Here is a 25,843-nt window from a genome sequence, read left to right on the forward strand (position 1 = left end):
TGAGAGGTCGAAATCGAATGTCGCTATCTCCAAGGCCATAATCCAATGTCAAAACCAACAACATAAAGCTCCAAAAAGATAAGAACAAATGGAAACATATTAACTTTTCCCGATTTTTGTATACCTAACCTTTAAAGAATAAGATTTTAATCCATACAATTCCTTCCTTCTGGACTATTGATAATACTGATAAATAGGAGTAGAATTACCCTATATATGAGGAGAATGGTATAACTATATGGTTGTTTAAAGTCTGTATAGTCACATCTGCATGCGTAAATGTGTAGTTATAATTATCCTAGCTACACGCCTGCTTGTACTATTCCTGGAATACGTGACCACGTGGTGACAGATTGTCACTTTATTGGTATTAATTAGATTACAGTGTACTGATAGTTCATAATGCATCGTCTAAAAGTGCTCATCAAACTAAATACTGGTGTTTTTATGTACCCTTCATAATATAGTTAAGGTAACAGTAGAACGCAATAATTAAGAAATGAAATCACTCTGTACTTGTATGTACTGTTCTATGGGTTTTACCAGGAATTACATAAATTAGATTTGTCGCACTATGTACGGTTTCGATTTGGAATCATAATTCAATACCGGTTCGTCACTGGTTTCTTTCTAATGCCATTTACATGTTATTGATATCAATCCGGATCATGGCGTGCACTTTTATAGTTTTACAATTTTGGCATACAGGTTAGTCTTGTATCGAACCATTTCAAGTGCTTTGGCTTTGCTCCCAAATTCAAATCCAAATATCCATATACTATACTGATTCACTTTAAGAGGAACTGACGAAAGATACACAGACATACACCTAATCAATAAATTCACCAGATAACGTTCTGGATGATATCAAACGATTCAGATGATTTTCTCTGACACAGGGTAAAGTAAAACACAAAATGGGATATTATCGGATAGTGTACAATAGTGTACAGTTATATACGGCTCTTTTGATGTACATCAAACAACTAAAATACATGTTGTGTTCTGTTGCCTCCCATTTTACTATTAGATAGTCCAGGGGTGAAGAGATCGTACGTGATCGGAAACCCTGGAGTATCGAAGATGCGTTGAGGTATGATAGCAAAATACTCTTTTATATGTGGATATGAAGGATATGGATATTCTTCTCTCAATATCACATAATGTTGCAAAGTCTTGCTGAGGGTTTTGCAACATTTTTGTGAACCTCGGTCAGAATATCCATACCTTCATATCCAGTAATGATGTAATACAGCTATACTGATTTACAGCAAATCAGATAAATAGATGAATCAGTTGTAATATAAATGTGAAAAGTCTGAGGAAGGGTAGTTGTCATATTGCAGGTAATAGCCATCTTTCAGGTTTACGGATACATATGTAGGTGTTTCCTTTGATTGGTGTTATTTTAAAGATTCAGATAGGTGCTTTCGATGACTTATAACCTTTGGGAATTGTCTCCAAGGTTTATTTGGTGAGTTAAATCCTGTAGGAGATAAGGCGTGTATATAAGTTTGACAAGAAAAATTATTCATCTCCGAATACGTATCAAAAGAAGGTTAAAAACAGGCAAACATAAAAGAAATTAGGCGTTTTATCAGCAAAATGTATTTTCTTGAAATCGTTGGCTGATGTTTAATCGTTTTTCACGAGTTCAGTTTTCTGCAGTCGCACAGAAATGTGTTTTATAAATCATTCTACAGAAACTTGTTTAATGTATTGCTGACTCATGAAATTTGTGACTTCTTTGTTCTTTGCAAGTCCATTTGTCAAGCAAACAAATAATAATTGAAATAGAAAATATGCATTCGTGCATTTTCGAAATACATGTTTTTATGACGTTTCCCCTCAGGAGAAACAAGTTAAAATGTTAAATCAACTTTCAAAAGTGAATAAGATTAAGATTCTCAAAAGTTAAGATTTTTTTTATAATTTGCTTGTATTAAAAGAAATGTTTTTCGGAAGTTTATTTATGTCTACTTCAGCAAACATGAATATATTATTTTTTCCCTATTTGTACTTGAGTTGATTTTATTTACTGTGACATCATGATGTATAAAATGATAAGACAGGTACAATTAACAGACATTCTTTACCGAAACATGCAATTCGTCAAACGCATTTTGTCAAAAATCAATTACCGTAAAGTATTACATACATTTCCTAAAGTCCGGTAGTGATTGTATTATCGTACACATTTTTCTTACTTTTGAAAATAAAAATAAAATGCAGGGGAGTTCATATAAAAAGCCGTTGTTCTGTTAAAGATCAAAACTTGAAAGTTTCGCAATAGATTGCTTTTTACTATCCCTAAAAGTGTGAAAATGCAAAAAGGTCATTCAGATATCTTATCAGAATCATTTCCGCTACATGTGCGAGAAGTACATCGGGATACTGTCAGTCTGTTGACCGTCACATTCGCACCACTAATTGCCTTAGACTTGTAAGAGAATGTGACATAAAATTGGCAATTAGTCAGTTCAAGGCTTAGACTATTGCGGTCACATCTGGTAGATCATACTGTACCTGAAATGGTCCTAAGGAGACAAGAAACTCTGCTCAAACCCTAACCGAGAGTCATACAGCCTGTGGTCCCATCACATTATGTATGTTTGTACAAAACAATCATTGGATTGCATTGTTATGCATAAGGTATTATCAGATAGTTGGCGGGCACGCAAGTGGTCAATCCTGACACGAGGATGAGTAGTTGTAATCTTTATCGACAATTCCAGCACACAAGGGCTTACTTATATAGGCTTACTTCTTTGGAATTTCAGATGGCGCCTAACGCTCACCTATTTCTAGCGTGATATTATTCTACAGGACTACCCAGATAGTTTAAGGAATAATTAATTTAAGTGAACCTACGAAGGCGATGTTATCTGATGCCAGGATTGAACAGTCAGAGAGGACGTGGAATCACTGAATGTGCTACCACTGTATTTACCTTTGTACTTTTATTTTATTGAGCGGGGTACTAGTTGTACCATATTCAGCATTCGTTGTGTAGCCATGGTGTACAAAGCCTCTCATGATCTATGAATAAAATAATGATAATAGAAATAAAAAAAAGACGGATATAGCTATGGAGTTTGACGTCTGTCTGCCAATCACTAAAGAACTTGTGAAAAATAGATTTAACTTCTAGTTCTATATAAGGAAAAGACGTCATTTCAACAAAACATGATAATATTGAAAGGCAAAAAACTGGGATCGTAGTTTTCCATGAACATTTACTATCTAAACACATTTACATATAAAGAAATATCGTTTTTACATGACGAAACTAGTTCAGTGTACTTATCTTCCTCTTATGTAATTTAATTTTGATTGTTTCGTTATCATCTTTACTGTAAACATAACTTCGCCTTCAGTTTGCTGATATACCGATTTATAAAAACGGTCTAAAAATTGGAGTATATATGTAAAATCAGCATAAAAGCATTGTCTAGTTACTGTGCTATAACATCATATACATGTATCATATTTAATATAAAACATCTTTTCAAATAATCCCTAATTAATAAAGTCATAATTACTCTCGAGGGAAACAAGGGATTTATCAGGATAAAGTACACCTGGAAATCTATAAGAATTCTTGAAAGTGTGTGTTTACATTTTCTTTGTAAACCAAATAAGCTACAACAAACTGAAGCTATTTCCGATGAATGGACACCTAGATAGACTCCGGAAGTCACGTAAAGGACCAAGGGATAGCAAAGAATTAGGCTTACGCTGTTTTAGTGATTGATACAAATTATCTTCCGTTGGAAATCATTAACATTGACAGCGTCCTTCTAGCGGATTGACAGCTGATGGGTTTTCTGTGTTGGTACTGATAAAGGGGGCGTTCTGATTTAGTTTCTACAATATTAGAGACGTGTTTATTTCGACCTGTACTCACCACATTAGCCAAGAATGTTTGTACATGTAATATACAGAACTCGAATATTTTCGAATCAACATAACGAGGTTTACTAGATTTCTTTTTAGCATTTCAATTTTGTTGTAGTTGATAATAGTGATTATCAAGATAAACATACGACAGGTTGTATGCATAGCTTATGTAGATTAATTTGTTCAAATGTTATCAAAAGCGTACACACTTCGGTTTACATTTAATAATGAATTTTGCCGTAAAAGATATAAGATTATACGTTTTTCAGTATTTCTGAAATATATGGTAATGCGCATAATACTTTCTGTTTCAGGTTTAATAATGAGGTGACGGGAAGAAAGAGCAATCATGGGTATTTATATGTGGTGTAGCGTGTTATGCCAACTGTGGTTGCTGCCATCTTGGATAAGTTCAAAGACTGTACCGGAAGTGGCTGGAGAGAAAGAGACAAACAGCACATCACGACCAGACATCCTCGAGTCCTCTACTGTGTTCAGTGTGATAGAAAGGATTAATGAAACAGAAAACTATGAAACAACATCTGCTTTCTCAACAGATAGTTCTTACAAGCCGTCAATTTTGCCAAAGATCACAAAGAAATTTCTGACACAAACACATTCGACCATCAAAAAGAACTCATCGCTATGGGATTTGACGACAAATCCTTTACCAGAAGCAGAAAACATAACAGGTTTTATCGATAAAATGACAGAAAATAAAAGTTCCACGGTTGATTATACAAAGACAGTTTCATCTGGAAACAGTACTGCCGCAACTGTTGCGAACAAAGACACGTCACTCAACGCAGCAGGAGTTTCCCCAAGACTTAATAGTGTGAGCCCGACGACTGAGTCGGATATTGTACGGGAGAACACCTCGATGGTTAACACGGCAATGGATTTAGACAGCAATAAGACTACAGTTAACATTACAGCTCCCCTGGACATTAATGTCACATCCAAAGCAATTCCACACTCTGTCACGGAGAACAACACTTCTACAAATAATTCAACGTCTCTTTCACCGTCAACAACTTTTCATTCAGTGTCGACGTCTACTGTGGCGTCGTCTAGCAACAAAAGGAAACCATTTCCATGGACAACTCCCCATCCAAATGTCGTAAGAAATATGTGGCTAGCAAAGCGGGCCAGGAGCCGAACACATACGGGTTCTCTCCACCATCTTAGTCTAGGTACGTCAAATTTTCGAGTTCACTCTACCACACCGAATCTTCTAATCTTAGTCTGGATAAGCCATAAGTACAATTTTCCACTTACTTAAGTCTTAGTACAGGTCAAGGTAAAAACACCTACTGGGTTTCTAGATATTAAAACATAGGGTTATCTGCCTAGGTTAGGTACGTCACACATACGGGTTCTCTTTCTAGGCTAGCTACGATACACATACAGGTTCTTTTCCCAAACTAGATACATCACACATACGGGTTATGTTCCAAGTCTAAGTAAGACACTCGGGTTCTCTTCCTAGGCTAGCTACATCACTCATACGGATTCTTTTCCCTGACTAGGTACGTCACACATACGGATTCTCTTCTCAGGCAAAGTACATTGTACGTCACACATACGGGTTTCTCTTCTCAGGCTAGGTACATCATACATACGGGTTCTTTTCCCAGGAGAGGTGCGTCACACATACGGGTTCTCTTCACAGGCAAAATACGTCACACATACGGTTTCTCTTCTCAGGCAAGGTATGTCACACATACGAGTTCCTATTTGCTTCCAATCGCCTTAAGAATATCAAAGGCAAACATTCTAGTTATTTATACACAATGACAACTGTTGTTATTACCATCCTGGTAAGGGTTGTATCATTTATCAATATACGTTATATTTATTCTTAAAGGAACATTAAATACATCCGGATATCACCCCATTTAATGAATTCATATTAAATGATATTATATACAAGTTTATGTATGTATATTTAGAAAGCATGGGACAAGGAAGTAATTCCAACCGTGTGGACAAAAAAATTGTCAAATTTTCGAGACGATCTGCCCCTGTCATCAAGACACACAAAACGAACAGGATTACATAATATGATACGAACAGTAATGCGGGACAAAGAAATTAAACAAATATTTAACTTAACAGCACAATGAAGCGCAATTTTACCCTCCGGCAAGTGGCAGCCGAAGGCCGAATCTACAAAAATGTAGCCATACTGTTCGGCAGAACGCTAAAATATGAGCGATGACTGGAAAGCGTACCACGTGTGACGTAAAATGTGTGGCGATATTGTATATGATGCAAATTTAGTCGCCTCGGTGTGTGGGCAAAAGAGCAAAGTCCTAAATTAGTTGCCTTTTGTCGAATAGCATATGCAAAGGATAATAAAAGTGTATGTCAATTTGTATATATATATATATATATATAAATGTATAAAAAATAAAAGTCAACGACTTTCCTCTTGTACATTCACCATTTCATGATGGCTCTTCAGGAATATGTTTATTTTTCAAATGTATATATTTATCGTTCGTTAATGTCTTTGGGATAGCGGGTCTGTAGATAAGTAATCCTGGGTCTCTCTCTCGATCGAAGCTTGCTTTGTGTCCAGTAGGAACAGTGCTCAATTGCAATCACATGCATGTCTTTCCAACTATGGCTGGGTAAGTTGAAATGTCTGACAACCGGATAGTCATGTTTGATCTATTTGATGGACCAGCGGTGATTGTTGTTTCTGACGTTGAGTGGACCACCGGTTTCCCCAACGTATTTCATTGTGCATTTCCTACACGAGAGGAGGTAGATGACATTGCTTGATTTGCACGTCAGGTTCTGTCGGATGTTGAATACATTGTTGTTGATAGCACATTCAAATGTGTGTATGGACACATCATGCACCGTTTATTGTTGCATGTCTTGAATGAACCCGTTTGTGCAACAGGAGCAAGAGGAGGAAGTTTGCTGCTCACTACAAGGTCTTTTACACGTGTTCGTCTGCGGAAGGCTAGTAACGGTGGCTCTAAGAAAGCATAAATAGTTATGCCTTATTTTATTAATTCGTTCAACGTAAAGAGATATTGTTTTATAATTCGTGGTGTACACATTAATGATAACCTGTTCGCGATCATTTTTATTACAAAAACCTAAGGTCATATTGGGCAATTGTATAAAATCGATAAAATATATATAGACACAAAGACTTCCGTCTTACTTTTGGACTTTCTTTCTAGTAATAGGATACAAATAAGACAATTATCACTTAGAAAAGTACATGAATGTGAAAGGAATCGTGTTCTTATAGGTTTGGACCGATACCAATTTCTGATACACATCTATATTTAGAACTTTCAGAGAAGGGATATGGTGGCGCATCCATCTTTTGATACAGGTTACAAGAGTCATGATTTATCGGAGTCAAACAACCGAACCTGTCTCTCTGGCTTCTATATATCAAGGAATTACAGTAGATATCGATGCCTGCATGTCCTTGGTGTTGTTCTTACCCTAATATATCAAACGTTTATTATGTCTTCGCAGACGTGTGAACGCAGTGGTATATAGAAAAGATATATTTTCGGAGAGTAATTGGAAATCTGCGGTAAGCAGTGTCTCTTGTGGTATTAAATATATTAAAACAATGAGGTTTTGTATGACACATGTCTCCACTTTAACCTTACAAACATCTATATCGTGCTGACCGAATTCACGGAAACACATGTGCCTGCAATTTGTGTCAATAAATAGACAAAATATACCTGTCCCAAACAATTTTCCCAGTATATATACATACATCAGACTTATAACAAATGAACGTAACGTCATGAGTCCATAATTGCAATCAAAACTCTAAACAAAATACAAATGGCGTAAATACGAACAAAATCATGATGAAATATTTTAATGAGAAAATAATTGTTGACTGGAAAAGTATATCGTTACAAAAAAGTCAATCGTTGATGCAGGCATTACCTCAACCCCATTTCCTCAAACGAAATCTTTTTTGTTGTTGTTGTTGCATGTTTGAATGTGTCATTTTCATGCAAATTCAAGAATGCTTTCTTCTCAGCGTTATACAACAGATTGATATTTCGCGATTCTGTGAGACTGACTATCGTATGTCATTGACCCCCAAACATCCTCAACCACAAACACAGTTGACTTTATATGTATCTTAATGTATATTTAAAAGGATGTAAACAGTTACACAAAAGCCGAGTTATACTATGACCAGATTGTCGGTGAAATACATCTTGAGATCACGCAGTCTGGCTGGGCTTTATTGTCTATCACCCAACACACATATATATATAGCATCATCCTCGTCTTTCCAATTACAGCCTGCTACGTACGAAATAAATCACTTGTAATCGATCGTTTATCATTTCCGAGGCTTTTGGTCGTCATGACCAGATTATAACTGGCCCATATGGATTATATTGACCTTTACGCTGGTCCAAACTGTATTTATCTAACACGTTAAGGGCAGGTCAAATTATGCCAGAGTCAAAATCACGTATCCCCTCTCTGAGTAAAAGCACGATTTACATTGGACACGTAAATAAACCGACTGTCCAATTTGTATAATTGTCGAGGGTCCTGTCACCAGCGTCTTTGCAAATCTTGTTATTTAGAAAAAAAATCATGTAAAATCCATATCCGGTCAAATTATTACGCGAGGCGATGATTAAATTGTTTAGCAGGAACACTGATTGAACATAGCCTGTCTACTAGGGTGTCCAGGGATCCGACGATTTGCTCGGGAAATAAGATTTCGATTATGTCCGAAATAGGTATATAAATGCAATCATGACCACCCAGAAGTATACCGATTGAGTCGTAGGGAGTGCTTACTTAGACCGGACAATATAATTACTAGTATTTCATAGTGGTACTCCAAATAAAGACGATTGATATATTTTTAAACGATCACAACTCTCTAGTCTCTCGTTGTTGGATATGTGCTTTAAATTAATAAACCAACAACAAATGCTGACAATACAGTATACTAAATGCGAAAATAAATTATACGTTTTATGTACGTAGATGTCATACTACTACTAGTTTATACTATCCTCATGAGTCAGTGCGTAAATCTATTCCTAATAACAATGATATCATCTGAGTTTCTTATCCTGACAACACCAAAGATTATGTCATTTACCACAATTATAGGCGCTGTTATTCAACTTTCAGTGTATCAGATAAACGATGCAGCTGTTGATTAACAATTTGTTTATACCACACGTGGTATAAACTCTGTGCGCATTCTGATTGGCTGACACGATGAACTTTGACCGAACTACTTTTTTCTCAGTGCAACGTCGTCATTTGTAAACGTCATCAATAATCGCGTGACGTCAGGCTACAATGTATTTTATGATCGCCGCCTGACGTCAAAACTGCTGTTGGAAAGCGTACAGTATGCGTCGAGGTCGTTGCATGTGTCAAAAACGTGACGTTTTTTATGTGAAGTATAATCTTCGTTACTCGTTTTGACGGAAAAGGATCTTAATACTGTTGACTTTGGTAGAGTAAATTAGTATAAAATGGACTTGAACTTGACTACAATGGAGTAATGATTATTTGGCGGAAAGTAAACGCCACGGCTCTGCCGTGCGCATGTTTTTTATATTCCGACAAAGAGTGTTATATTTTAAGTAACCTTGAAAAAAATAACTTTAGTAATACGTTAAATGAGAAATATTTCATCCTAAAGTTTTCCCCAATTTAAAGACTTTTATATGAATGGAATCTTTAGCAAAAGATAACTTTTGAATATTAATTAGTGCCCCCACCCCCTTTTTTATTAAAATATCACTACATCTTATTTGCATATCTTTGCAAACCAACGTTACCTTATCCTCGTCGTATTTCTATTAGTTAAAAACGGATATAATTGTGGTAGAAACAGGTCACACGACTCGTGGTTATTGGATATGGAATTTATTCCACACTCGTAAGTTATTTTTTAAAAGTTACAAAAGACATTCTCTAAAGCTAATGTCTTTTGTAACTTTTGAAAAATTACTCACTCGTGTGGAATAAATTCCATATCCAACAACCACTCGTTATGTAAAATTTATTTTACTAGCAGTGTCTTCTTCTTGTATTTTCACCGAAACCCTGCCACTGTTTCCCATTTCAGAAACTATTGGTCTATCTGTGTCCTATTTCTATCCAGTTATATGAAGAAACGCAATAATTTACACAATCATGTAACGTGAACGCTGCGGTTAAAGTATTTGTTCTGCAGTCCAATACGTATAGCGAATTCAATAAACAGTTTGATAAATTCGCATAGACTTTTAAATAAAACTTAGTTCTCGGTAAACCATCGATTCAGATATACCCTATATGGCATATAGAATTGTGTTTGTTCGCTGACTTTTACTCACTAATGGCATTTAGATTGTCTTATTCATATGCTAATTCGACGATAAAAGCTAATTGGGAGTGAATTTGGAACGTTATTGCAAACGCAAATCGAATGTCTTTGGCTCCGCAACGCAACATCTTTGCATGTTTAAATGCAATTTAAAGTGTCAGCGTTCTAATGTTATAAAATGGCTTCCCTAGATTTCATTTTATTTTAGTTTGAAATGATTTTAGATTTGTCTCGTCTTTAATTGTTGGTCTATGATATATAATGCAGTCATATCGTTCCAATTTGAAATCGATGTACCATACAGCTGTATTACTATTCAGGAAGTCGCCAGCGAACTAAAGTAAAACCAGTTGATATAAAAAAAAACCAAATAATATGAAACAAAGGTCTGTTGATATTAAATGTCACGTGAGGCATTCACTGACCGGAACTATATCACTAATTAAAAGGCAAACCCGAGTGTTATGAATTGTCAAAATGTGCCAAATTATAGATGTGATGAACAAAATACTCATAGGACAATTAATTGTTTGGACGAAAAGTTTCTTTAAAAACAATGAAACGTATCATTTTAAAATTTAATCCGTTCATCTAAGAAGATATATTTTGTTGCCTGTTTCACAGATTTCATTTTATTTCACAATAATATGTTTTGTTGCATTTCCATTGCTTAAAAATTTACTTTTCAGCCCATAAAGGAAAAAATGGCGTTCGTTTTAACGCCGCTTCTGATTGGCTGAGATGACGGCGTAATAATTTCATAGACAAAAGAGTCCCAAAATGAATTTTAAATGTTGAAGAGATTATCTTTAGTAAATTGAATTATAAGAATTAATTTGAATAGATTTTTTATGTTATGGAGATATAACACAAAAATCTGAGTGTACTCTCATCATAAACCGCTTCGCGGTTTATTTAGAGTACACTCAGATTTTTGTGTTATATCTCCATAACATTTCACAGGATTTCATTTTATTTCACATAATTGTCATGTACATGCAGCGGTTACGTCTACTCCAAAGTCAATATGATAGATAAAATGTTGCTTTAAATGCGAAACCAACATGGGGTAGGTACTGGGCGTAGTCGGTGGTTATTCTCGGGGTATCTCGACTTTCCTCCATCGCACTAACCTAGTACGCTCTTTAAAGATGCTACACCGCTGACGAGTAACATCGTTTTCTCTATTAAAAACAAGACCAGACGAATTAATATTATACCTCAGTTACAAAAGTTGCCTACAATAACCATTCCCGTTATTGAAAAGTTTGAGCTTCTTATTTTACTTCAAGATGAAAATTTTCAAGATAATTAAAAAAATACGTCCCAAATATAAGTCCATGGCACTATGCTCTATATGGATTGAAGTACTGATTGCGCATCCATTTACCAACAGCAAAACAAATCATTTCATATTTTTTTATGTAACGTATTCTTACATGATTATACAGAAATTACAGTTCAAAGGAGGAATATTGTTTATTTTTTATGATGTCGGCGGTGGTGCATCTTTAATGATGAGTACCTTTTATGCTCTGTCGGCGGTGAAGCAGTACCGTTTATGCTCTGTCGGCGGTGGAGCATCTTTGATGACCATTGCCGTTCATAGGTCGTTAAACAAAATACACGTAAACGTAAGCAATGGGAAGTAGTGAATTTCTCAAAGAGAGCAATTGGTGATTTCACAATTAGGGTCGCCATCTACAAAATGATAAATGTGAAACTGTAAACAAGAAAAAACACTAATACAAACATAATAAATCAAACACGATACAAACATAGTGTCCACATCAAAAATCACCTAGTAACAAACAGAATAGAACTATAGCTTCAGTTTAATATTTTCTTGCATTATACATGTCTTCATTGAATTACTGTGAGACCAACTGTACCTAGCCAGGCACTCGATGTCTACAAGCATTACATTCGAAGCTTCTCCTTACACAAGTTTACGATAGAATCACAATACCCTATAATCAAGAGAAATCCCAAAGTGTTCCCGAATGTTCTAAAGAATTTACCGACGAAACCCTGGAGGATCTGTACCATGTAGTTATAATGCTTCGTCTATTCTTTTCCGACGACATAATAGCCTGTATTGAATACATAGAAGCTTAATCCTCTTTTGGCTATAACGAAGATTACGGTCACATCCATCAGGGTACCGTGCGTAACACACATTAATAACCGCCCATGTCCCAACTGATACACATGGTCGAATCTTCATGGAACAAATGTCTCCTGTAGACTAATTGAACAACGTGATGGTCTTAATGCATGTTTTACACGCCAGAAGATACTTCTGACCACTCCTGGTTGATCCAAACCTTTTGTACAAAGTGCCGGTATCAGAACACTTGAAATAGACTTCCAATTATCGTTCGACCAAGTGCATACTACATTCAATGCCTTCTTTAAATATAACAAAAAAGACTTCTTAAAATTGTAGATAAAACTCCGTCATAATACAAAATAACAGTAGTCGTTGTGCAAGTACTCCTGTGACCAATATCTAATTAAATATGTCATTTGCCTAATTGTCAGCGTATGGTGTAAATTGGTTTTTATTATACAACTATGCACGTTTCACAATTGAAAACCTATGGGATAAATTCCATAGCAGTTGGTTATCATTTATTTTTACACACTTAAGTGTGTTAACACCTACGGCGCCTCTGATTGATCAAATCCAAGATAAGTTGTTGTTGTTGTTGTTGTTTTTCTTCTTCTCTGGTACTTTGAAGCTTTCTTAGGCCACTAAACCTAGATCTAATGTTTGAATGATACAAGCCACATAATAGTTCGTGGTGTTCCCGATGGGACTGTAAAATCGTATTTTATAGTGTCTTTCAACATTCGTATTTATGTCTTTTAAGTCTTTAGATTCCACAATGAAAGATCGCCTCGGGAAATCTAAATGAAATAATCGCGCATGCGTTCCACTGTGATCGATGCATATTGAATTCAGTAGAACGCGTTCTGTCGACCTGATTCTGGAACATTACATTGACATTATGGTAACGTGTTGACTTGGTATACCATTAAAACTCTACGTATTTATTAATGTATCAAAATCACTTACTTTTGCCATCTCTGGTGGCAATCTGACTGACATTCCTAGAAACCTGGGTTTATCAATCGAAAGGTTTCAGTAATGGCGAATATTAATGGGCACCTTTGTAGCCATGAGAGACAATAATAGCTACTTTAGCTCAACGTGGACGGCTCCAAATGATAGCTGAATGGCACGAGGACGATTCAGTACTCTTTTACATGTCACACGACTGGGAGAAGTGCGGGTGAGAGTACTATTAACTCAGGATAACTACTATACAATAGGCTGATTCAACGCGTCTTTATATTTTGGCATACTTGTAGAAAATTATCTACACTTTCAGCTCATAATTTTTGTATAATTTTCCGATGTTTTGTTTTCAAAACATGTATCTTTTTGCGCACTACTTACACTTATGACGTCATTTCCTTCTTTGTTTTTACCAAAATGGCAACGAAATAATATTGCGTGGTAATGAAATACGGTTTTCTCAAAAAGTACAGAAAGGAAAATTATGTAAATATTATTAACTGAAAGTGTAGATAATTTTCTACAAGTATGCCAAATTTGATTAAAATCCGCATTTAGATGAGATCAGGAAAAATCTAAGAAAAAATGTAAAAAATACATAGAATATATAGGGAAAAATAAAAATTACGAAGACTTTTGGCACACGACTGTAGATCAAAATGTAACAGCCGCTATATACGACATCTCCACCATTTTGATATAATTCAAAATATCAGATTACTGTAATCAACACAAGACTTTAATGGCACTAAAAATGAATGTCAACAACAGTCTGTGTTTACATTTCATGTTGTCTGCAAATGTCTTAGATTTTTAATCCTCTGGCAGACACATATATTTGGTCATGGCCTTGGAAGTCAGGATAGTTGATTTCTTAAGAAATAAAATGTCTTTTGGCCTTATGATTTTGCCACTGCAGAATGTAAAATTGTTTCCTACTGCTAATATAGTCATTTTTGTGGACAAACGGCACCGTTTACAAAGACAAATTAACATATTTAGGAAATACAGTTTGTCTGCCTATCCACACAGTCTTTGTCATTCGAGTCAGAATATTGCCAACGAAATTAATTCAGTGGCGGAATATAGATAATAAACGTAATACAGAAAGCGAATTGATTTTGTTCTCGTTTATGTTTGGTTTCGGTATGGGAAAATCGTACAAGGCATTTGTCATATGTCTTGAGGCCTCCAGTCTTTTTTGTCAGTTATAAAAATTGAAAGTGACAGTTCAATTTTCTTTTAAATTGATATTAAAATGAGGGAATGCAAGCTTCGGACGATAACGAACTGCCGGAATAGAAATGTAAATTACATTTACTGCCCTTTGCTCAAAGCAAAATATTGCCAAGCTATTTTGGTGTTCAAAAAGATTGCACACAAAAAAATCCAAAATCAGCTATTCAAACTGTTCGAAGGGACAATTGCCTTGTTGCGTGATTTTCCTGTCTTAAGAGAAATCGGATCCATTGTCATTCGGAAATCAAGTTCATTAAACCGCTCTTTGGCACCAACAGGGCATGGATACAGTTATTATGAGTTCGATGGCAAACTGGTATCTTTTGATGAACAAAACATATTTTCTATGACTGTAAAGTCGGATGTAATTGCCAAACAATATTATGGCGACGATTAAAGATCAAATAAGTTGCAATTGTATTTGTGAATATCGACAATGTCTAGGGTGTGCCTATAGACAATATTGAGGCAAAGATATTTGATCATGACATTGATTTCACAACGGAATCCCAAGAGTCTGATATGTTTGTCTTTATGTGATTGTTAAAGAGCTTCAAACATTTAGTTAGAAGTAAATCAACCATACAAAGAAAAAAAAAGAAAATATTGATTTCGGGATGCGTCTTTTTCCTGTTTATACACAGAAGTATGACCATGGGTTTTCTATAGAGACAGAAGGCTTCGAAACTTACACATCTCAATGAAATGTTCGGCCCAGAGTGTCTTTTTGAAATAAACAGTCCTTTAAGGTGGAGTATTGTACTTGGAGTTTTTCTTCCCGAAGAGAAATGGTGGTTTAGTTATTTTAATCATAGATTACTTGAGTCAAAACTGGAGTAACTATATCAGAACATGATTATTTCTTTATTTTATGATGCCTTGAACTGGATGTTTGGTTCTTTTTAATTTTTTGGGCCATCGTCGAAAAACAAAATGGTGGTTTTTCAAACTTTTATAAAAGGCACAGTTCGAAAACTACTTGACCGATTTTTTAAAATTAGCAATTATGAAATAACCTATTTTGTATGTTATTGTATTTGGACAATAAAAATGAGGTTTATATTCATAAACTACCTGCTTTGTTTTACCTTGGCTATGTCGTAACCTACGGTAGCTGGACACGGACAGTAATATTACTTAGGAATGGAATAATAATGCGCATGAAACACTTCATAATCATAAGATCTATATTATTTCGTTTGAACGCAACTGATATTTTGTTCGAACACAGTAATATTTTGTTCGAACGCAATAATACGGTGTCTGGAAAAGTTGCATGGGAACGAAATAACATTGCATGGAAACCAAATAGCATTGAGCTTAGTGTGATATGAATGGTATGATAGTGATATGGTATGACCTTCAACGTATTAAACGTTACCTTATCCTTTACTTTTCCCTTAACTTTAAAGCTGATTCGTGGTATTAAATGTTTATATTCATATGCACCGCAAAACTAACATTATAAGTACTTTTAGATATCATATATACGAATTAAATACAGTGTGTTATTATGTTTCAATATTTCAATTTGAATGTGTGCAATCGTATTACATCAAACGTTATCTGTGATCAATAATTAGTCAATTAATTTAAGAAAGAAAAATACCTTTTATGTCTAATTACAAAGGAAATTGATTAAGATGTTATTGTAGAATGTATCATCTGCCATAACCAAATGTCAAACATTGCATTTGGTTCTAATGCTATAATCATTTCATTCCCACGCAATAGTGCTTTTTTCGAACGCATTAATCATATTCTTTTCATGTCCGTTCCCAGCTATAGAAGTGTACCAAGACAAGAAATTATATAATGTTGAATCAAGGGATCAAGTTTATATTCCGTCGGATAGTGTCGATGTTATGGAAACAGCCGACATCCAGCATCGACATATTTACGCATGCGTAGTAAGCGTGACATGGAGTACAGGAAGGTCTTCCCTGTTTGTGACGTTATTCCGCCTTTGCATATTGCAGAGTTGCGGGTAGGTATTTATTGTTACGTCATTATTATGTGAGCGCAATTCACATAGATTTCTCCGAAAAGTATGACGTTACGATCGCAAACATGATGTCACAATCAATACTTACCAGCTAGGGTAGATAACTCTGTAATGTGAAAATACGGGATATTTCGGTGTGGAATAACATGACGTTATAATCACCGAAAGAGTCAACTAACTAATTCAATGCCATACTTTTACAATGTCTACAATTCCCATACCCATTGCTGACGAGTCCTAGAAGGACAAAACAGCTGTTTATACACAACATTCACAACATCTATCTAAGGGTTTAATACTTTGCCAAAGCGTTTTTCTTTCCTTCTTTGTTTCTTTTGTGTACCTCGTTCGGCTAGCTGTCAATGTTTCGACAAATTACATGTTGAAATCTATTTATGGACTGAACTTGTTTTAATTTTCATAATCGTTAATGAAAGATTATGAAAATCATCGTATAAATACATGTAACAATTTTAAGTCGTATCGCCATAAACTTATATTAGGCTGCATTGATCTAGTTTTGCGTTTGTCTATTACTCACATCAAGAAAACATGTGCAATAAAACTCAATCATTACCGAACCCATGTAGAGATAGTGAAGCATGTTTTTGTGACCTCAAATAGTTCAGTTTGAAGTGGTCTCAGATTATTATCAGTGATTTCTAGAACACCAGATAGGGTTGTCTTGATTTAGGAAGGGATTAGGTGATTGTTAATGATCCAAATTCTGAGTATGATTGAAACACTTGGTGTTAAGGATACCTAATTAGGCCATTGTATCATTAGCTCACGTAAGATCAGGTACATTTGATTTAATCTCTTTACTTATGGGCTCAGTCTAAGGCTAATGTGTTCAATATTTAGAAAAAATATCTAATCTAGAATCAAATCCGTAACGTTTAAAAGTGTTTTGTTTATCATATTGCTTCATACAGGATGCAATCATCAATTCCAAAAACAAATCGAACAACGACACGAAATTATTATCTGGAACTTTGTAGGAATTTCATGGTCACGTCTCATATCTGTATGTCAAAACTGCGACTTGATATATATCTCAAAGCAATCAAAGATATCTTATTGACTAATTCACTGATTTAAGATAATTTCTCCATTCTTTCATATTCGCATTAGCGTCTTGCATTTGTCCTTAGGGTTGAGCTGATAAGTACATGTATAATCAACTTTAATTGAATTAAGAAATATCACTGTCACGCACTCATAACATACCCACGATTTTAAAGAAAATTTATCATCTTATCAAATGCCTTAAATACGTGTTTGATTCTTAAGTATCTATTTGCAAACACCAATCATATCTGGTCAAATTGATATATTATATTTGATTGGATACATTGCCTTCAAAATATACCAATATAAGCCTTCACTGAGTAGTGTTTTTACCCCTATGTTTCCTTAGTTGTTAACTTTATTCAATTATGAATATTCCAAAAGCATTGTTTTCGAGAAGAACAAATGCTATGCCCGAATTAATCATGACTTGTATTGAAAGAAATATCTCACACGACAAACAACATCACCTGACAAGATATTACATCCTTATCAATAAATTGTAATACCTTGTGCCATAAATATAAATATGAATAAGAGCTGTCGAATATTGAGGATGTCTTACAGGCTTTGTTTCGCAATTTCACAATACATTGGGATAAGAGTCATTCTTCATGTATCATGTATAAATTTCCATCCTCTCCTCTTATCGTATTTATTGGTGTTCACAATCAATATTGGGCAATGATATTTAATGCTACTGTTTCTACTTTCAGTCCCAATCGAAGATGGACCATTCGGAAGCCTGATTTGGAAGGTGGGTTCAGCATTGTAGGCGATAATAATATTCACAATTAAAGAAATAAATTGCAAATTATGCTATTAATAAATTTCCCTTTGTAAATGTATTTCTGAATTGTATCAACTATAGTACCCATTTCAGTCAATGTTTATAGTAATTGGCACTTTATCTTCGTAAATCCAATTTGCTTTCAAAATATGACTTAATTATTCTGTTTGGGCACCCTAAAGAATGCTGAAGAGGACGTAGCTCATTTCAAAATTGGATGGAATTCCTTAGAGACCTCAATTATTGACGACAATTTATCTTAATTTTTAGAACGAATTTTATCATGATTGCAATATTAATTTCCTTATTCAATCTGATATGATTTTCACTGACGAGGAGTGGTTTTTTTATTGATCAGAGTTTTGGATCCAAAATGTGGGTGTTTGTTGAAGAAAGCAGTCAATATATTTAAAGATAACAATTATGTATATATAGAACTGCATTTTAAATTGTGCTTTCTTGAATACGCATTAAATATGAAAAACAAATTTAACATGCAAACGCTTATGTGGATTTCTCAGGGCTATTACCAATTTTCTCAGTAATTTGTCTGCATCCAATTTTCTCTTCAGGTTAAATCAGCCTCCTCAGTCCTATTAAATACTGTGTATTTCGTATTTTTAATATTTGACCATGATAGTATAAAATAAAAGAATCTAATAAACTTTGGCCTAAAATTGATATTATATTTTATTCAATATCACCGATTGCTTTACTTCGCTTATCACATATATTTGGTGAGGATTTATGATCGAATTAACGAAGATATAAGCTAGTATCGTTTAAAGAATGGTAAAAAAGTCACAATCCATATGGCGCAAAACATAAATTTAGAGCAAAATCATACCATGACCATTTGAATCCCTGTTTCTAATTAAAAAGCTTTAGCAAATACGTTTCACAAGTTGAAAAGTATTTATTTCTTTGCATCGTGATGATCACCGTCCTCTTTTAACAGGTTACCATTCTTACAATGTTGTTACGTCATTGGTTTATGCGCAAATTAATATTGTTTTCTCTTAGAAGATATGGCGTTATGCTTACAAACAAATGTTCAACTATCAATATATTCTCACGATAGCTGTTCACTCAGAATCAGAATACCGGTACACAGTTTGCAATAGATATTAAGCAATCAATGAAATGATTTACCTGTATTTTATTTTACATTTTCAAATCCGTTTATTGCAGGACAAGAAATACCTGATCACTGTGCTCGTTCCTATAGGGATCGGTATCATTGGTGCCGTGTGCATTATCTCCATGGCTTACGTGGTTCGGTTCTGTCATCGAAACGAGAGGAAAATGCAAGAAATCCGGGAAACTATACAAAAGGTAATCATAACAATTATCGTGATACATTACAATTTTAAAATTATCATCAGTTGATCACATGGCACATAACAAAACTGTGTAATAAAGACGGTACCTTTGGGAATCCAGTGGCATTCAAGGTGACCCCGAAAAATATTTATGATATAAATGTCAAAATAGAGCACTACTGATTACATTATCAAAGACAGGGTTCTTTCCGAGAGCTGTAATGGCAATTCAACTGAAATAATGTTTGAAATACGAAACAGAATATGTATCCTCCTGGAATAACATTTCCGATTCAACAAGCAAATTTACAGGCTGATTCAATATAAACATATTGATATAAACTAGTCACTGCCTATTATTGATTTCGGGCATATGAGTCCCTTCATTATTTTGGAATATCACATTCCATGTGTCTTATGAAGCTATCATTATGATTCATGATACATCCAGTAATACAGATACCAGATCTCTGGAATGAGAAGGCAGACAATACAGTAAACAATCCAGGACGAACACAATCGTGTATTAGTGATTTAGCGTTTTGGGTTTAATGAATACTATCGTTTTTTAATGTAAAGACTTTTGACCGATTATGTTATTATTAAGCTCCCAAAACTACTTTCACTCTTCGATGAACTTGAATGATATAAGCATTTGTCTTGTTTCGAATGTTTAATCATAAATTTCTATCAAATCAGATAATTATTTCATGAAGATTAATTATATTCTAATGACTCATACACATATGCACTCTTATATTTGGTGATTGAATTATGAAAGTTGCATGTTGACTAATATTTTTCATAAATTGAAAAAAGGAAATCTTCTGATTTTAACAAGTCCGATACACAAAACAGAAGGTTGTATAAACGTATCATTAACGGTTTGCTTGGAAATAATACTCTTTTATGCGAATGAAAACATTAAAATTAAAACAGGCGGTAGGGCGGTAGAAGCCCAATAGGTTCCTAATAAGATATTCTCCTTCAATGCAGCCTGGGATAAGGTTATCGAATACCCCGTGAGTAGTGTGTGTTACAGCGTTACTGGTGACACTCATCCAGATGTAATATTCCCCTAGCTCTCCTATATCACCAATTGATTGTTTCCTCTCTTTAGTAACAAATCGGGATTAAATGTAGAGTTAGACGACCTGGGCCATGATGTTTAATGTCGTTTTACAAACAATGTCAAAAGTAACTGCAAATCAGTTTAACTGTGAAGGTGCGGAACACACCTCAAATAAACTTCGTTCCTCCCTGACACACCAGATCTTGATTGTTATTTACAATAGATTAGAACAAAAACGCCGATATCGGGAGAGTTGTTTTATTGCTGTTAACAGTACGCTTTTAAAGCCTTGTTAGTTATGGTTTCAGTCAACTTTTCCTCACGCACAAGCTAGTTATGGAATCCAGCACGTAATTCAGAGATAGGGGTCCCAGTCTTATTTAAGTGTATATATGACCGAAATGAAAGATAAATCGAAATTTATATCTATATAATTTTATGTTCGTGTTTCGTTTATTTTATGCATCATTTTCTCTTTTCCAGAGGTACTCTAACCAGAATGATCAAGTTATACTACTCACGAATTCCTCAGACGATGAATTCTGACACTGTAATATGGCCTACAGCTGGACATGATCGCGTGACTTCTTCTGCTTCAATATCAAATATTCCTTTCTGGAGACACACAGGAAAGGAAAACAATGTTACTGATTGTATGATTAAATTGGGTTCCCTAACAAATCAAATATGAATAAAGTGGTTATATCACAATGTTAAAACATGTATATATTGTACAAACCATTCGTGTTGCATACCAAAATGTCTAGTGAAATTGTGATATAATATCGTTTCAGTAAATCCCCGAAGAAACTGTTATATTTTGAAACTTAATACATCTGTTCTTCATTCTGTGCTATTTTATAAAGTATCTTCAAAAGCGGGCATCATCGCACAAATAGTTGGCCAACATACAGTAATTTCCTATTGCAGTATGTCAAGGGTATGTCTTCGTGGAAATTCACATATTATAGTACACGTTATTTACAAAAACAACCAGCGTTTTGGTATCAGTACATGGAAGGCCAGAATAGGCAATCATCTGGCTTGATATTTTTTTTTTAAATGGAAAAAAGATGTTAGCTATTATTCTATTTACCTGTATGTCATAAATCAACAACAGACTGATTACATAGTTTTACAGTAGTATTATATCAATCGTATAGTTCTTTTAAATTATCTATTATTATTATTTTTCCCATTTTTAGCATATAACAATACCTATTAATTAATACAACATTTTAATAAGTCATGGCAATTGGTGGATGCAAATTACATAATGAAAATATCATTATGATATCTATAAAGAATATAATTTGCAATCCAACGATTAATTAACAATAAGGTGCGCTCTTTTAATCAGTTTTTACCATTCAATGATTTGGAACTGTTGTTACTTTAGGTTCATTTGGTAATTTTTGAAGCACAGTCGACTTACTCTTCTAATAAAAGCAATTCCTTGTGCACTATGATATAGCTTGTGTGATGTTGAATACTTGTAAGTATACGTAATAGTACCATTATTTAACTCAAATTAAAGTATCTGTTTTACTTAGATAAACATTGATTCTTAATTAAATCGGTTATTACACCTTGTACATTGTTCGTATATTGAATTAATTGTAAATAGAATGTTATGTAATAAATTACAGTAAAACACGATTATTAGGAACCCCTGGAACCAATGAAATAACTTCGTAATAAGCGTGTTCGTTATAAGTGTGTTCGTTATAAGCGTGTTCGATATAAACGTGCTGTACTGGGGTTTCCTTTACTTCAGAAAATACATGCATATTCACCTTGCAATACTCATGTCATGTTGTCTATACTAGTAAATAGTTTTGAGTGTACATTGACATGGTGACATAATAATGTAAACCAACGTGTGTGTCCGTATGACGTATCTTTGTTTATTTCGCTGGTTGTTGAGTTTCCTAAATGTATGTATTTGTATAAATTCCAAGTACTTATATTCTATACCTAAAAACATTCAGTGATGATTTACTGGGGGAAAATCACATATCCACAAAAAATTGTTAGGCTTTAAAACGTTGGACTAAAATGCCTCAAAATATGAGGTTTAGAGTATGCTACAATATGATATAAGAACATTATCAATAATGGTCAATTCATTATCCTTCGATAGTATTTTTCTACATACAAATGTAAATGTATGTCAAGAATAGTAACAGAGATATTGAGGGATACCAAAGTATGGGAAGAGGTAATACAAGCTGACCTAACATAATATACTCTTATACATGTAAATTGCAGTCATGTACTGAAAATATTGTTTAGACTCAATATAGCAATTAATCGTAGTGCCCATATCATGACAGATTATAAGACTCTTTCATATGTGGATATAAAGGAAAGGGATATTCTACCAGAGGGTAACAAAATGTTGTAAAATCCGAGGCTTGCCGAGGGCTTTACAACATTTTGTGACCCTCGGAAAGAATATCCTTATCATTCATATCCACGTATGGAAGAGTATTTTTCTCTCATACCTCGACATTTTATTGCAATTTTACTACTATTTTTCTCCGCCATTTTAAAATGAACTCGAAAAAAACCGCAACTGCAATTCGGTTCTCCATACATGAAATTTACATGATATTTTCAACGAAAATTCCGTTGTTTGTATCTTTTAAAGTTAACCCACCCTTGTTTCTGAAAAATATGTTTAAAATGGCACCTAGAAAATAGTAATTTTATTGACGCTGTGGCGTAGCCAGTATTACACGTGTAGGTATGAGAGGAATAGCAATGCTTACCTGGATAGGTGAACACATTCTAATATTCTGATATCTATTTCAGATGTTTTGTTATTATGTTTGCTTTAGCTCGATATGATAGTTTCACATCTTGGAGTCAATTAATTCAACATGAATGTCACAAGTATCATAATAAAACGTTTTGTATTCCTTCTCGCACTCAATTTTGTTTTCTTTCATTTTGTAAAATTCTAATTCAAGAAAGATAACTCCGACAACATCATGTGAAAATGTGTTCTAACGAGACGCCCACCTCGCCCTGCTTAGATATTCCGATAAATTAGGAGAAAAAAACACAAAGAGGTATCGTTAATCTTGACCTACAGTTTAATCAATATAGGAATAAAAAAAATTATGTACCAATTTACCGCACATTAAAGATCCTCCACCGCCGACAGAGCATAAATGATATTTATCATTTGGACTATAGTTGATGTTTAATCGTGTATATTATACAAATATTTCATGGGTTACTGTGCTCTAGTTCATAATATTTAACCCGATGTGGTGGTAATCAACAAATGTTATATTGCACAAGGCCGAAGGCCGAGTGCAATATAATATTTGTTGATTACCACCACCGAGGGGTAAATATTATGAACTAGAGCACAGTAACCCATGGAATATTTGTTTTATTACATAATCACCAGTTTTTAGTTGAATATTGTTATAAAACGAATATGACAATCACTTAACAAAATCATCAACGCCGCACTGTACAGAAAAACTTCAAATCCTATTGAAGTTTGACGTATAGCACACGAACGTCAGGTTGTAACTCCGGTTTGGATGTCTTATTGTCTTCTTTAACATTATTAGACCTGCATGCAGCCTTTTAATTTAACTCATTCATCGTATCAGTCCTCTACTCGATAAACGTCTACATGACGTGCTTGATTCAAGATCCATTAAGTTAGCGCGAAATTGAGCGTGAACCTTTGTGACGTCATAATAACGTAACTCACTGTTACGCGCGATTCCTCGGAAGTTTTCTACAAAACTAGACAACAACAGCGAGGTGTTCCTAAAGCCGTGCAATATAACATCTCGAACCGTGCAATATAACGTTTCCATGGGAGCGTGCAATATAACTTCGAACTGTGCAATATAACAAGGTTTTATTGAACGGTCGGGATGATAGTTGAAAATATTATATTTCCTCATATATAGATTGGTGTAAACAAATTATGTAATAAATATATATATTTACATATGTCCCTATATAGTCAACGGGAGGGGAGTTGCGTTCAAATTAGCGTAAACGCAATGACGTATGAATAAAAAAGCAGTGCAGGTTCGGACTACTTCTAGTTCACGCTTCGATAAGATTTTGCGTCATAAGTTGACGGATTTTAAAATAACAATAAAGAGTTTTTATTACATCCAATTAGATATGTATTTGACATCAAAACAAAATATGTGTTCAAGCATTGTAACGGTAATAAACTACAAAATGAATCGCTGGTCAGGGCTACAACCGGGGACTTTCCTAAGGAATGTTCGGGGAATCCCATAGTTACGTCAGTTGTACATGTGTATACAGAACATCTTATTGTCGGTGAACAATTCTGGGAGCGTCTAAGCGAACAATAGGTTAACAGATCATATACAGGTTTCCAGAAAAAAAAAACATTACAGGTAGCCTATCCGAAACAGTATCATCAGCTTTAATGGGGGCGTCTTGGCATTCAAAATAGGCCTACACACACGCAAACACTTGTCTATCCTCCGTACAATAAAATAAAAGTCATGACTATGAAAAATTTAGTCTAAATCGCGTTCTTAGACCGATACATACATGACAAACATTCAGCAGCTCAACGGTCATACCATCAAAAGGCTAAATCACAGTCACTTTCTTCGGTTGAAAATCAAATATGGCGGCTCGCTCCACTTCGGACCGCATCCCTACCCTGACAACGATACATACCGGTAGTCGTTCCGCCTTGGTTATCTTAATTTTTATTCGAAATGGACATTATTGATATAGTATCAAATTGAAAAAAAATATATGTTGAAAATAATTGAAAAGTGTCATTGTTGTATTTCAAACCAAACTGCAGCTATAACATTCAACAGTCGGAACTATATCTTCGGTCATCCTGACTACCGTAGTTACCCAACTTAGCAACCATCACCGTTTTAAATTTTACGTAAAAGTAAATTTATTTATGTAAATATATAGATTGAACAGTGTTTTGATTGCGTTAAAGGTGGTATGAACGCA

The 25,843-nt window shown here is 34.5% G+C and overlaps 1 protein-coding gene across 1 annotated transcript in view; it reads left to right on the top strand.

The window, feature by feature from the left end:
* The window catches only part of LOC138319004 (mucin-21-like), a 59,284-nt gene extending 35,510 nt beyond the window's left edge, over positions 1-23,774 (top strand). Inside the window, exons 2-5 of the mRNA XM_069261881.1 lie at positions 4,215-5,093; positions 18,375-18,415; positions 19,640-19,783; positions 21,326-23,774. Of these exons, the coding sequence (XP_069117982.1) occupies positions 4,250-5,093; positions 18,375-18,415; positions 19,640-19,783; positions 21,326-21,388 (1,092 nt within the window). The 5' untranslated portion in view covers positions 4,215-4,249 and the 3' untranslated portion in view covers positions 21,389-23,774. The remainder of the gene's footprint in view (positions 1-4,214; positions 5,094-18,374; positions 18,416-19,639; positions 19,784-21,325) is intronic.
* Positions 23,775-25,843: the final 2,069 nt, after the last annotated feature.

This window comes from Argopecten irradians, chromosome 3, assembly GCF_041381155.1.
Source record: "Argopecten irradians isolate NY chromosome 3, Ai_NY, whole genome shotgun sequence".
In the NCBI taxonomy this organism is placed as follows: domain Eukaryota; kingdom Metazoa; phylum Mollusca; class Bivalvia; order Pectinida; family Pectinidae; genus Argopecten; species Argopecten irradians.